The sequence below is a fragment of the Rattus rattus genome, chromosome 12 (assembly GCF_011064425.1).
Source record: "Rattus rattus isolate New Zealand chromosome 12, Rrattus_CSIRO_v1, whole genome shotgun sequence".
Lineage (NCBI taxonomy): Eukaryota > Metazoa > Chordata > Mammalia > Rodentia > Muridae > Rattus > Rattus rattus.
In genome coordinates this window covers 87,097,473-87,110,102 of record NC_046165.1, presented here as the reverse complement: position 1 = coordinate 87,110,102, position 12,630 = coordinate 87,097,473, and the positions used below count along the sequence as shown (strand labels likewise).

At 45.8% G+C, this 12,630-nt stretch overlaps 1 protein-coding gene across 3 annotated transcripts in view; it reads right to left on the bottom strand.

The window, feature by feature from the left end:
* The window catches only part of Thrb (thyroid hormone receptor beta), a 93,127-nt gene that overhangs the window by 23,067 nt on the left and 57,430 nt on the right, over positions 1-12,630 (bottom strand). For all 3 annotated transcript variants that reach the window (XM_032917249.1, XM_032917248.1, XM_032917250.1), the window contains one exon: positions 2,881-2,981. In XM_032917249.1, coding sequence (XP_032773140.1) covers positions 2,881-2,981 — 101 coding nt within the window. The remainder of the gene's footprint in view (positions 1-2,880; positions 2,982-12,630) is intronic.

Here is a 12,630-nt window from a genome sequence, read left to right as displayed (position 1 = left end):
CACTTTCTTTGAAAATACTTTGTTATGTGGCAACATCAACCTTCTTTCTTCAAAGTGCAAAGTGTGTAGCAAGTTACACATCACAGCAGAGTTAAAAACTTCCCAATCTTTCTATTGCTAAAGGCAGTGCAGTTTCTGGCCATATGCACTGTAGGTTTGAACAAACCATGAGGTATAGCGTTTTTCTTTTCCTTTCCTTTATTTCCTTTCTCTCTCTCTCTCTCTCTCTCTCTCTCTCTCTCTCTCTCTCTCTCCTTTTCTTCTCCTTTTCTTTTCTTTCATCCTTTAAACCTCTTGACATTCTTGAAGTTGATGTTACATTTGAAAACTTTTCCCCTTTTCCCGAGTTGCTTCTGTATCGTATTAAGATAGTTTTCTCTCTCCTAGGTTCCTTTCTGGGCGTGTGATGGAGGCAGTCTACAAACAGATTCAAACTTTATCTTATGATGTTGTTGTAAAAGCACTGTAATGTTGTGTAAGTAGACAGGTGAAGCTTTATTCACTGATGCCAATTTAGAAAACAAACAAACAAACAAACAAAACCCCAAAAGGCTAATTTCAATTACTAGCTTCAATTACTGATCTTTGGAAATGAGAGAGACTGAACCTGAAGTAATATAATTTTATTATTTCTTTTTTGTCCAGTACCAGGGATTGGTCGGACATGACACTACTCTGTCACTTACTGTACATGATCCCCAGTACTTTTTCCTTTTATTTCGTGACAGGGTCTCATTAAGTTGTCCACCTGGCTTCCAACACACACAATAGCCCAGAGTAAATAAACAAATAAGTAAATAAGTAAATACATGCATAAATAAAGCAAGCTGCAGCTTGGTGTGTTCCCGTGACAGTCTCCTAAGTCGCTGGAATTATAGGACTGAAGCACTAGGCCTAGCTAGCCTACTCCTTTCAAATGAAGCAATGAGACCTTGCTTTCAAGAGCGGGTCTGCAAATCTTCTAATTAACAGACAGCCAGGACTCGTGATTAGCTTTCTAACCTCCACGAATCTTTTTTTCAGAGAAGCAATACAACTTTTATGCCAGTCTTGTCCTCAGAAAATTCTATATCAAAAGGATCTTAGAGAAGGGGAGCCCCTTGCTTTGCACACATTCCAACTGATGCCAAGAGGCCCCAGGACCCCCAGAAAGTAACCTTCACATTGTTTCTGTAGATGCAGCAGCGTCATTGAGTGTGCAAGAAGATGCATAAGGAGGTGCAATGAAAAACCTCCCACTAGGGAAGTGGATCCCACTTTAATGTGGATGCAGTCAATTTGTGAATTGTGTGGGCTTAAAGGCAAGGGCAGGAAGAGAGCCAAGAGGGTGGATGAGGAAGGGAAGATAAGGGAGGAGGGGGGGAAGGTGGAAGAGGGATGGAAGGTAAGGGAGGAGGGAGGAAGGTGGAAGAGGGATAGAAGGTAAGGGAGGAGGGGATAGAAGGTAAGGGAGGAGGGAGGAAGGTGGAAGAGGGATAGAAGGTAATGGAGGAGGGGGGAAGGTGGATGAGGGATAGAAGGTAAGGGAGGAGGGAGGAAGGTGGAAGAGGGATAGAAGGTAAGGGAGGAGGGGAAGGTGGAAGAAGGATGAAGGTAAGGGAGGAGGGGGAAGGTGGATGAGGGATAGAAGGTAAGGGAGGAAGGGGAAGGTGGAAGAGAAGGTAAGGTAAGGGAGGGAGGGGGGAAGGTGGAAGAGGGATAGAAGGTAATGGAGGGGGGAAGGTGGATGAGGGATAGAAGGTAAGGAGGAGGGAGGAAGGTGGAAGAGGGATGAAAGGTAATGGAGGAGGGGGAAGGTGGATGAGGGATAGAAGGTAAGGGAGGAAGGGGGAAGGTGGAAGAAGGATAGAAGGTAAGGGAGGAGGGGGGAAGGTGGAAGAGGGATAGAAGGTAAGGGAGGAGGGGGGAAGGTGGATGAGAGATAGAAGGTAAGGGAGGAAGGGGGAAGGTGGAAGAAGTTAAGGTAAGGGAGGAGGGGGGAAGGTGGAAGAAGGGAAGGTAAGGGAGGAGGGGGGAGGAAAGGTGGAAGAGGAAGGGAATGCTTTTTTTTCTTAAAAAAAAAACAAAAAACTTCAATACACGTTTTCCTGTAAACTTTACAGGAGATAGAAGTCTGTCCCTGGGTTAGAATACATCCCCATTTGCAGACAGCATTAGGTGCACGGCACTACTCGGTTGAGTTTCCTGCCTTTATTTTCTAATCTAGGTTGATGGATCACAAGATATTTTCCATAGCGCTTCTCTTCATTTTGTTGATTAAGATCGTGAGTAGGCAGATGTAGGCTCCCTGTGGAGATGTCAATAGACCGGTATGTTTTTGTCAAGAAAGCAAAGTTTGCAGAGAACAAGATTACCTGACTGGCAAACTGACTCCATTTATTGCAGGCTCTGCCAAAAGCCACTTTGAATAAACTCCAGAGCATAATTGAGTTTAAGTGGCTTCAAAGATTCTGCCTAATGGAACCCTCAGAAGTGGGCACAGACAGGCAGAGTCGCAGCAGAAAGGCTGAGGAGCAAAGGCGTCTCCTCAGACAGTGCACATAAAACGGGAGGAGAAACGGCGAAGCGGATTGATTGGACGTTTAAAAAAAAATATGCCCTAATGCTCAGAGTAAGCGTCATTAGTTCATTTTCTTTTCGTTAGTTGTCTTTCTGTTCTAAAACCGCAAGAACAAAACACCACGGCATTGCGAAAATTTCATTTAGCTATTCACGATTTAGGAAAAAGGAAAATTCAGATCTCGAGCACATCAGAAATAAAGAGGGCCCCTGGGCAGCCAGAGGCCATTACTGTTGGCATTTGATTTGTGAGCCTGAGTTCCGATGGCTGTCTGGGATGGGGTAGGTGCTGCGCTGTGGTCTGTGCTGGCTAGCACTTACCTTGCAGCCTTCACAGGTGATGCAGCGATAGTGGTACCCCGTGGCTTTGTCCCCGCACACTACGCAGAGCTCATCCTTGTCTAGATAGCTGGGGATATACCCTGCAAAGGACAAAAGAGGAAGGTGAGGAAACGGTATCACGATAAAGCAGTTAAAGCTAAGGTTTCTCATCCAGACAGGAGACTGCTTTGTTTAGAGGTGAGAAGTGCAAAAAGGACTCAATGGAGCCAACTAGCACCCAGAGTAACACAACCTGTTTTAAACATGGGGATCCTGCTTGCTGGAGGGGCATTATCTAAGCAGGCGGTGGGGGCCCATGAGTCGTGGGGAGAGGCAGAGATTTGAGGCAGCTGTGGCATAGGCGTGGGGACTCTGGATAGGAGGCTCCCCTTCACAAAGCTTATTTCAGAACTTACACGTAAGACCCCATCCTGTCTCAAGTCAAGACACCAGGCAACAAAGTAGCCTTGTTTGCTACAAAGTCAAGTACTTCTCAGGGGAAGACATTGGCTCTAAGGAGTTGAGCTTCCCTTAGGGTTAAGAGAGATACTACAGAACAGAGCCTGCAGTCCACCTCTTCTAAGCAGCTGTGCTGGTCTCCTCTACAGAGAGCTGGAGAGGGAGGAACACGGGCACTGGGGGCAGCCTAGCAAATGGACACATAGTCAACATTGCCTAGTGGGAAGAAAGAATACAGGTTCTGTTGACTGAGGAATGGAAACCTAACGAGTGACTCCCTTTGGTTCTGTGTTGGTGGCTCAAACTCCCTCAGAAGGCTCGGGTTTAAAATAACATCAGAAGCGACCTTCTTCCTGCCTGTGCCTGTTTCTTCCTGTTCATGCGGAGCCCGTGGCCACATACCCACACACATACCAAAGACCTTGGATGAGATACAATCATTAACAAGGAGTGGTGTGGTTTGTTGGTGTGTGACCATGGACAGGGAGCGGAAGTGGAACCTCCCCTTGGTCTTGGGTTCAGGGAACTTTTCTGAGTTTCAACCAAGATCGCTGAGGCTAAGAAGACTTGACTATACATTTTGCTACGGCATTTTCATCAACCAACAGATCACCCTTGGCCCATTTTTTTTTTTTTTTTAAAGCAGAAAAGGCACAGGGAAAACGGAAGAAAACTCATCCTTTCCTTCCTTAGAGATGGCTTTGCTCACAGCAGTAGGAAAGGGTTGGTGCTTCAGGTGGGGGGTTGGGGGATGGGGGAGAGTGGGGGGATGGGGTGGGGGTTTTGCAGGGTGAGCTGCTGAGGCAGGAATTGTGATTTAGATCACAGTAGCTTTTCTTAGTTCGAGTCACCTCCAGCAAATGATGTTGACCTGTTGGATTCAAAGTTGCCACATGTCTTATCAAGCATTTTTATTATTTCTTTTTATGATTATTTTACTGCTTTTCACTCTTAAAGATTAGAAAAAAATTTCATTTTATGTGTATGTGTCTATGGGGTTAGGATGTATTTATGTACCTAGGTGCCCATGAAGGCCAGAAAGGAGCACCAGTTCTCCTGGAACTGGAGCTACAAGCAATTGTGCTGCCCTGAGCGGGTGCTGGGAACCAAATTTTAGCCTTCTTAATGGCTGAGCCATCTCTGCAGTCCTCGCCAGGCATTTACAAAAGGAATTCTGGGAGAGACCTGGAGCAGGGAAAGAAGGAAGGGAATGGTTTGTCCTCAGTTGTTCATTTACTGATGACTCCGGTCGGAACTTAGTTAATACCCATAGTACTAAGGACTGTGGCAGGCACACTGAACAGAGACGCAAACAAAACAGAGTTTCTTGTTTTGGGAATCCTGTAAGTAACCAGTTCTGCTTCTCTACCTCTGCTTATTTCTCAGTGAGAGAGGGAAGGAAAGAGGGGAAGTCCATGGGAAGATCCACTACATCACTGCCGAGAACTGTACATGGAGCCCACACTGAGAGGCCGGCCATCCTTAGTAGGGAGATGTAATGGTTAACCCTCACGGTCAACTTGACTAGGTTTAGAACAGCACAGGAGCCACACCTCTGGGTGCGTCTATAAGGGCGTTTCATGAAGGTTTAGCGGAGAGAGGAAGAGCTACGTTGCACATGGGTTGAATAAGATGAAGAGGGGTGGGGGCGAGGAAGGTGTGGACTCAGTCTCTTTGGTCTTTCTCAGCTTACTGGCAAACAGAATGGCCGTCTCATGTTCCTGCAGTCATACCTCCTCTACGGCTAGAGACCGAATCCTCCTTCCATTGTGCGCTCCAAGAAACCCTTGCTCCTGCAAGTTGCATTTGTCAGATACCCGGCCGTGCCAACAGAAAGGTAACTAATAGCTTGTTTTAGCAGGCACGATGCAAAGCAAGTGTCAGAGTGGAATGTGCTCCCGCAGCTGCCTGACACCCAAACAACAGAGCCACAGAGCACAGAGCAGCCTTCAAACAGCAAACGGACCACATTACCAGCACAGCAATCTCCCAGGTAAAGGTAGGTAGGGAAGTCATTGATGTCAGCAGAATTGAGCTGTGGCCTCTTCTATACAGTCATGCCAGCAGAACTGAGGCTTTTGAGTTCTTGGTGCTGATGCAAGTGTAAGGATTCAGAGAAAGGAGATACAGGAGCCAACTGTGGACTGTGGCTTGTGAACCCTGCCTGCCTATGCAGGGGTTATGGTGTCAGGGGACATGACAAAAGTCGGGAAAATGCAGGGGATTGGTCTTTCCTTCTTCTCCTTCCTGTGGCCTCACTACACCTGCTGGGATTTTTCTTTGGCTTCGGCAGAAGGACACTGAAGATGTCCTCCTCTTGGTACAGTAACTATTTAGTTAGGTGGCCCTGGGAATTCTGGAATCCAACCGATATCTGGAATATTAGTTCCTTTTCTGTTTGCTCTGACAAAATACCCCGGTAAGAAGCAAAGAAGGTACAGAAGGGTTTACTTTGGTTTATAGCTCCAGAGAGACAGAGTCCAGCATGACAAGGACCACATGACAGTAGGAGCAGGAAGCAGTGGGTTACATGGTATCCAGGAAGTACACAAGAGACAGAACAGGAAGTGGGGTGAGGCTCTAAAATCCAAAGCCCTCACTCAGTAAATAGGCTTTCTCCAGCAAGACTCTACATCATGAAGCTTCCATAGCCTTTCCAAACATTGTCACCAACTGGGACCGAGTGTTAAATATGTGAACTCACGGGGAACACTTCTCATTCACTATCACAGCAATGTTGATTGAGCGAGAGGCACAACAGACTCTTCTCACATTCTGACCTAGGGGAGAAATGCTTTGCTCTTCTCTTGGGTCATTTTCCTTGTGGGCATTCTTTATTAATCAGCCACCTTTCTACAGAGTAGCTCTTTGCATTGGTAACAGGTACTTATCGGTCCTTCTAGGGCACCCCAACTAGCATTTTCTCTGCAATATTAACCGAACAATCTTATTTACCTAAGGCACAAATAATAGCATACCCGTTGTTCTGCTTGAGTCTGTTGTTGTTCATCAGTTAAAAAAAAAAATACTACAGGGGTGTCGCCCTGTCATAGTGGGTCACGTGCTGCCAATGTGGCCAAATAAGGAAAGTGCACAGACATTAGTTTTGTTGTCAAATACGGACACTGGTAAGTAACGTAATGTTGGAATTGGATGTCTAGATCAGACGTGAGATGTGGCCTGATTGCTCCCCTGAGAAACTGTGTGTACAATTGTCCTAGGTCAACGTCATGAGAATTATTAGAAGTTGTGAATAACCAACTAAGGCCCCCAACAATCCATAGAGTTCGAGGTCAATCTTCAGTCCCCAGCTTCCTTGAGTGAATTACTCTTCAGACTATAACTATGCCATCACGTTATCAAGTACTCACGCATATTTGCTCTTGATTTTAGGTGTCTATCTCTGTGTGTTCTTGTTTGAGTTTGTGGTACTGGCAGCTGCAAATCAGGTCCACTACAACCAAACTGCATCCTCGGCCCCTCAAGCCAACGTTTACGGAAGAAAGCTCCATTCGTTTGTTCGAAAAGGACCGAAGAATTTTGTTTTTAGTTAATATTCAGTTCCTTTGATTAATTGCTAAATGTCTTGGACATCAAAATAGGTAAATATAGTAAAATGCTACGTTTTAAGGATCTCTTTTGGTAACAACTTTGCTATGATATAATTCAACGGTAACACAAGTCAGTGGCTTCTAATATACTCACAGACTCGCCTAACTACCGCCACTTATTAGTCTTAGAATATTTTAATTATCTCCTAAAGGAACCTTGTGTCTTTAAATGTCACCCTATCGCCCCACCCATCTTCCCCACCCCCTTTGCCCCAGACCACCCTAATCTACTCTCTCTATATTTGTTGACTGCTGACATTTCAGACAAACAGGATAAAACTGTAGTTGGTCCTTTGGGACCGGCTTTCACTTAGCAGAATGGTCAAGTTTTATTCATGTTGCAGGTAACACTGATTGAACAAAAAGATTTTTGAAGGACTTATGGTATGGAAAGCAAGAGTTTTGTACCTGTTTTCTGATGGACATTCTATCCAGTGCATTCCCTGTGGGGATAAACCAGAACCCCGGCTAGGGTAATTCTTTTGAGTGAATTATGCAATATGGCAGGTCATAGGATATGAAACAGATTAATCTTGGTGACAGATCTAGAATTGAAGTTTCTGCTCCCGAAGGAAGGGATCTCTGGGCGTAGATACCTTTCAACCCTGACTGGTCTTAGCCTCAGGGCAGACCACTTGCTTGGCTGGACCGGTCCTGATGCCTACAGGAAGCATGTCTATAAAACAGGTTAGAAGGGAGATATACTACCAGAGGTGACATGGGCGAATCAGGCTGAGTAGGACTCTTGTTACTCCACAGTGTGGGGACTGTCAGCTTTCAGGGTGTGTCCTGCTCTAGGAAACTCCATTTTAGAAGCGACTTTGGCTTTACCCTGAGGGCAAGTGCAGAGTCAGGTGACTCTATATGGAATTCTTGTATAGATACCATCGCCCCGGCAGCACCACTGATCTGAGAACTGATGTTGGTAATAGTAATTGAGATGAGAGTCTCGGAACATGTGCTTTCACTGTCCGTGTGAGGAGCCACCTCTTCAAGTTTGCCAGGGAGGACCAGCCACTCGCTCCAGAAAACAAGTCAGGTGGACTCTGATTCACAACGCAGAGGTAACAGCTCTGAGCATAAAGAACCATGGGTGAGCTGAGACGCAGGACAAGGCTGCATCTTAACACTTCCAGGGAAGCTAAATTATCTCTGTCCTTTCCCAATTCTACACTGAACTCGTACAGTTCAAACCACAGTTCAGACTTTTGATTTTAAGCTCATTTCCTCATGGTATTTCTTTATATAATTAAAAGCCTTGCGGCTGGCTTAGCCTTTTCCTAACATGCTAATCCTGATTCCTTTTTATGTTTAATTCTTGGTATTAGGAACTGAGCTTTCTGTCGTGTTAATCTTCAACCCTCGGATAAACACCACCCATCAATTAATTAAACCACCCATCTTCCCATCTGTTCATTTCTTCAGCAAACTGCAGAGCCACGACATGTAAACGACTGAGCGAAACCTTGAGTCGCTACTCACTTCAGAGACCTTTGCAGATTGCCCAGTCTCTGCAAAACTGATCCAAGGGCTCCTACTTGGGAGACTCTTTCCTCTGGGCAGCCACATGTACCCCGTGCCACTCTCCGGGGTCACATCCTGTCAGCTGGCTGGGCCTGTGGTGATGAGACCCACACACACACTTAAGTCTAACACTCAACCTTTTATGCCTTGGGAATAGAGTATCGAAAGCATTGGCAGGCAGGCCAGAGATTAACACCAGAAAGGAGAAGGGCGTACAGTGAGGTGGCCTCTGGGCCTTTCAGGAACTCCTAGGGTAGGAGGAGACACAGAGGTTTTGAATTATTTAGGGCCTGGCTTTGCTGTCATTGTGTGTGTGTGTGTGTGTGTGTGTGTGTGTGTGTGTACATTTTCTTCTTCTGTGGTACTTAGGGTCTTATACATGCTAGGCAAGCACCACACAGCTGAATTACATATCCAGCCCTCTAGTTCCCTGATTTTTTTCTGTCACAAGCCAACACAGTAATATGTGCAAGCTTTTCTTGACTTTCCTCTGCAGTCCAGGCAGGAGCTTTATAACTCTCCTGCCTCAGCCTTGAGAGCCTTGGGTTTGACAAGCTCAGCTATTTAGAGCTTAACACGCAAACATTCCTGGCTATCCTTTCTTTTCTCTTCCTGGTAGCCTCGGAATCTTAGTAGGCACTATAAACTTTCAATCCATAGTAAGAGGAGAAATATTTGAGGAGAAAATCAGTAAGGAAGGAAATGGGTTGCTGTGGTGAATTTCACTCAGGGCTTAATCGAAAGGACACACAGACTCTACAGAGTTTGGCTCAAAATATTAAGATAAACTAAGCCAAAGTGTAAAACTATGATGTGAAAAATACGGAATCCAGACTTCTTGCATCATATGAAATAAGACGAGTGGTTTCCCAGCACAGCCCCAAGTTCTCACAGCAGAGCAGACGGCCCAACTCCCCGAAGGAGCGCCCCACCCAGTTTTCCACAGCCCTTACCACTTCCCAGCTCTGGCTTGGGTGCACACAGTTAACTTTGCTCAAGGCCATCCTCCTTTAGAAGTAAAGAAACAGCTCACAGGATTTTAATCCTCATCAGAATCAGAAGGGTAGAAGAAGAACACGAGAAACGGAGACGTGGAAGGCAGCTTATCACGTAGCAGATAAAATTGGATGTCTGAGAAAACCTTAGACTGAACAGATGTGAAACGATGCTGTCTGCCTCTCGTTGGTATGTCAGAAACACTCATGGTTTAGACTCTCAACACCAGTGAGATCACTGTGTTGAGAAGACACGAGTTGTCAAGCAGGAGCGCCAAGTAACCGAGAGCAGTGCGGTGAGGACCGAGAAGACAGGGTCACTGGAAACGACACAGTCACCTCAGGTTTGCCGATGCTGGGAAATCCTTGCTTCATGCATTGTTTTATGTAGTTTTAAATCTGCTTGAAAGGGTGATTTATCCAAGTGGTTCAGAACCATTTTATTTTAAGTTTAAACAATTTTAAGCAGTATTCAGAGCAACAGGCTTCTTTACGGTATTTTCATCTGTACTTAGTTTCAGCTGATCCTTCTCGCACCCAGTCCCCTGGGTCGGGCCCTCCACATGGTGTGTCTCCTTCCTCTCTCTACTATTCTCCCTTCTTCTTTCATTTCATACATGTTCCAGTACCCTCCCCAGGCTCCCCCAAATCCCTTCTCCCTTCCATGGGCCCCTGTCTAGGTTTTCGACCTTTACCCACACCCAGTCCTGCATGTGTAAAAAGAGAACCCAGGCTCCACATAGGAGAACAGACAAAGCACTGGTCTTTCTGACCCTGTGCTCCTTTACCTAATATAATCCTAACCAATTCTATCCATTTTCCTACAAATTTCATAACTTAATTTTCTTGATGCCTAAGTAAAATCCCATTTAGGCTGATTCTGTGTAAAACAGAGGCCATTTGCCTCTGAAGGAAGGAATGGAGATCAGTGCAGGGACTGTGAACTGGGGGGGAAGAAGGGGCCTATGGGCTGTGAGTCAAGTCAGTGCCCAAAGTGATGTGCCTGGCAAGGGGTGGAACTGGAAGACCTCGTTGTTGACTTGGGGTGGGACTGAAGTGACAGATTGAGAAACACCCCCCCCCAGAGAGATGGCTGTGATCCCTGGGACCGAGGGCAAGGCAGAAGCACACAGCCTGTTGGAACCCGCATCACTACACAGGTTATAAGAAGACCAGACATTAAGCCCCAGGAAGAACTGTGTGGAGGGCTCAGGGGGGAAGAAACCTTCAGAAAGCATCTAGAAGCAGAACACTGCGGAGTCCCAGCAAGGCCACCACATCGGGATGAGTCTTCGGACAAGTAATCAGAATTCCTGACGGAAACGACCAGCGCAAACAGAGGAAGAGACAAGTGTCAGCTTTTAGCCATCCCCAAAGCACAGGCACAAAGGAGAAGTCACAGATCCCGGATGCAAACTCTCTACTTCGCTCCTGCTTCTTTTTTTCCTTCCTGAACAGGTGAGGCCAGAAGCTGACCTGGTCAGAGTGACCATTTGGACAGAAGGCTTTGAGACCGTGTCATGTGACAGACCAAGCAAGGTTCGTGCCTTGCTGTGGATGCTCAGAGATTCCTTTTCCTTTGTCCCTAAATTTTAAGAAGCACAATGTGTTTCTAGGCTGGTTTCTCTGTGCATGGTTGCAAGGTGGAGGCGGAGTGATAGCAATTTTGAGGCTACCTTGAGAGGTACGTAGCAAGACCCAGTCTCGAAATGAGTTTTCCCTCCTCCAAGGGGAAAACTAGATCAGCAGAGCACAGTTTAGCTCAGTGTGGATTTTCTACAGCCCCTCCCATAACTGGTATAATTTTATTGCAAATGGGGGTCGTGGGAGCAGAAGCCTGCTTCTGGGTTTGCATTCTCACTGCGTCAGGATTTGATAACCTGCTTCCTTCTTGGCTAAAATGCAAACATCCCAAACACACAGGAAACACTACATCATTCTAGAGTCCCTGGCTGCCTGTTCTAGAAGCCAGTGTTCTGGTTGTATAAGCCATAGGCACACTGTCGCGCTGCTGTCATCATGGAGTGCTTGGAGTGCCTTAAAGCCGTGCCTTACACGTACACCTCCGAAAATGCCAATTAAAGATGAAAAAAACCCTCATTTTTAAAAACCACTAAAGAAAATGACTTGTGATCTGGCCTAGCAGGTCGAAGTGCTGGTGGCCAAGCCCGGTGACCCGAGTTTGATTCCAAGAACACTTGCGGATGGAAGGAGAGACCGGAGTCTTGCAAGGTCTTTGACCTCCCCATGCAGTCAATAAATAAAGACAAAGAAAATAACAAAAGTAAACTCTTCAAGAACCTTGCCTTTCCTCCCGCTTCCCTCCCTGCATAAAAATACTGAATGAAGCTGAAACTTTAAAAAAGCTGTCAGTGCACCTCACTGAAGTTTTACAGTCCTGCAAAGCAGCAAGAAACCCAAGTTATAGCTTTCATGAAAACAGACCAAAATCCAACTGGAAAATGAGGCCGGCCCCATGGAACACCTGTGCACAGTCTTAACTTTGTCTTAACGAGACACTGCTTATCTTCCAACTCAGAAAAAAAAAAAATCAATAGTGGATCGATCTGGATAAACATGTTGGCTATGACCTTTTGTCCTAAGACGCAGTTAGCAGATGGGTTAGTGCTACTGGGATTTACTCAGAGGCTCGTAACAGTAAATAATGATTCATTTAAGAATATTTGCCTGCTTTGATTTAGTGAATCTGGCAGGTGGCTGTGGCCTTTTGATGGCATATGGCTTTGAAAAATTACATCAATATATGCATACGATGCATCTTCCAATTCATGCATTAAATTAATTAGTAAAGAATCCCCGGTTTCATATTTCATAAGCAAATATGAAGAGGACAGAGTGAAAAGGTGAAAGGCAAACGAGCCCAAATGTTCTGTAGGGATTTTTTTTTAAGAATTATGAATTACCTAGGCAGCGAGACAGACATCAGTGATTTCTGGGGATTCGACAACACAGTGACAGGCACGTCCTGGCACGATCAGCGAGACAGTGGCAAGTTCTTCGCTTCCAAGGTCAGACACTTAGATGTTGAGTGAAAGGAGGAGCAGGCTTGTCTCCCCATTAGGGAACAGTGCCCTCCTTCCCGGTGTGCTCCTTGTAATAAATGGAAAGTCCTGTGGTCCTTCAAGACGATGGGACTCTAA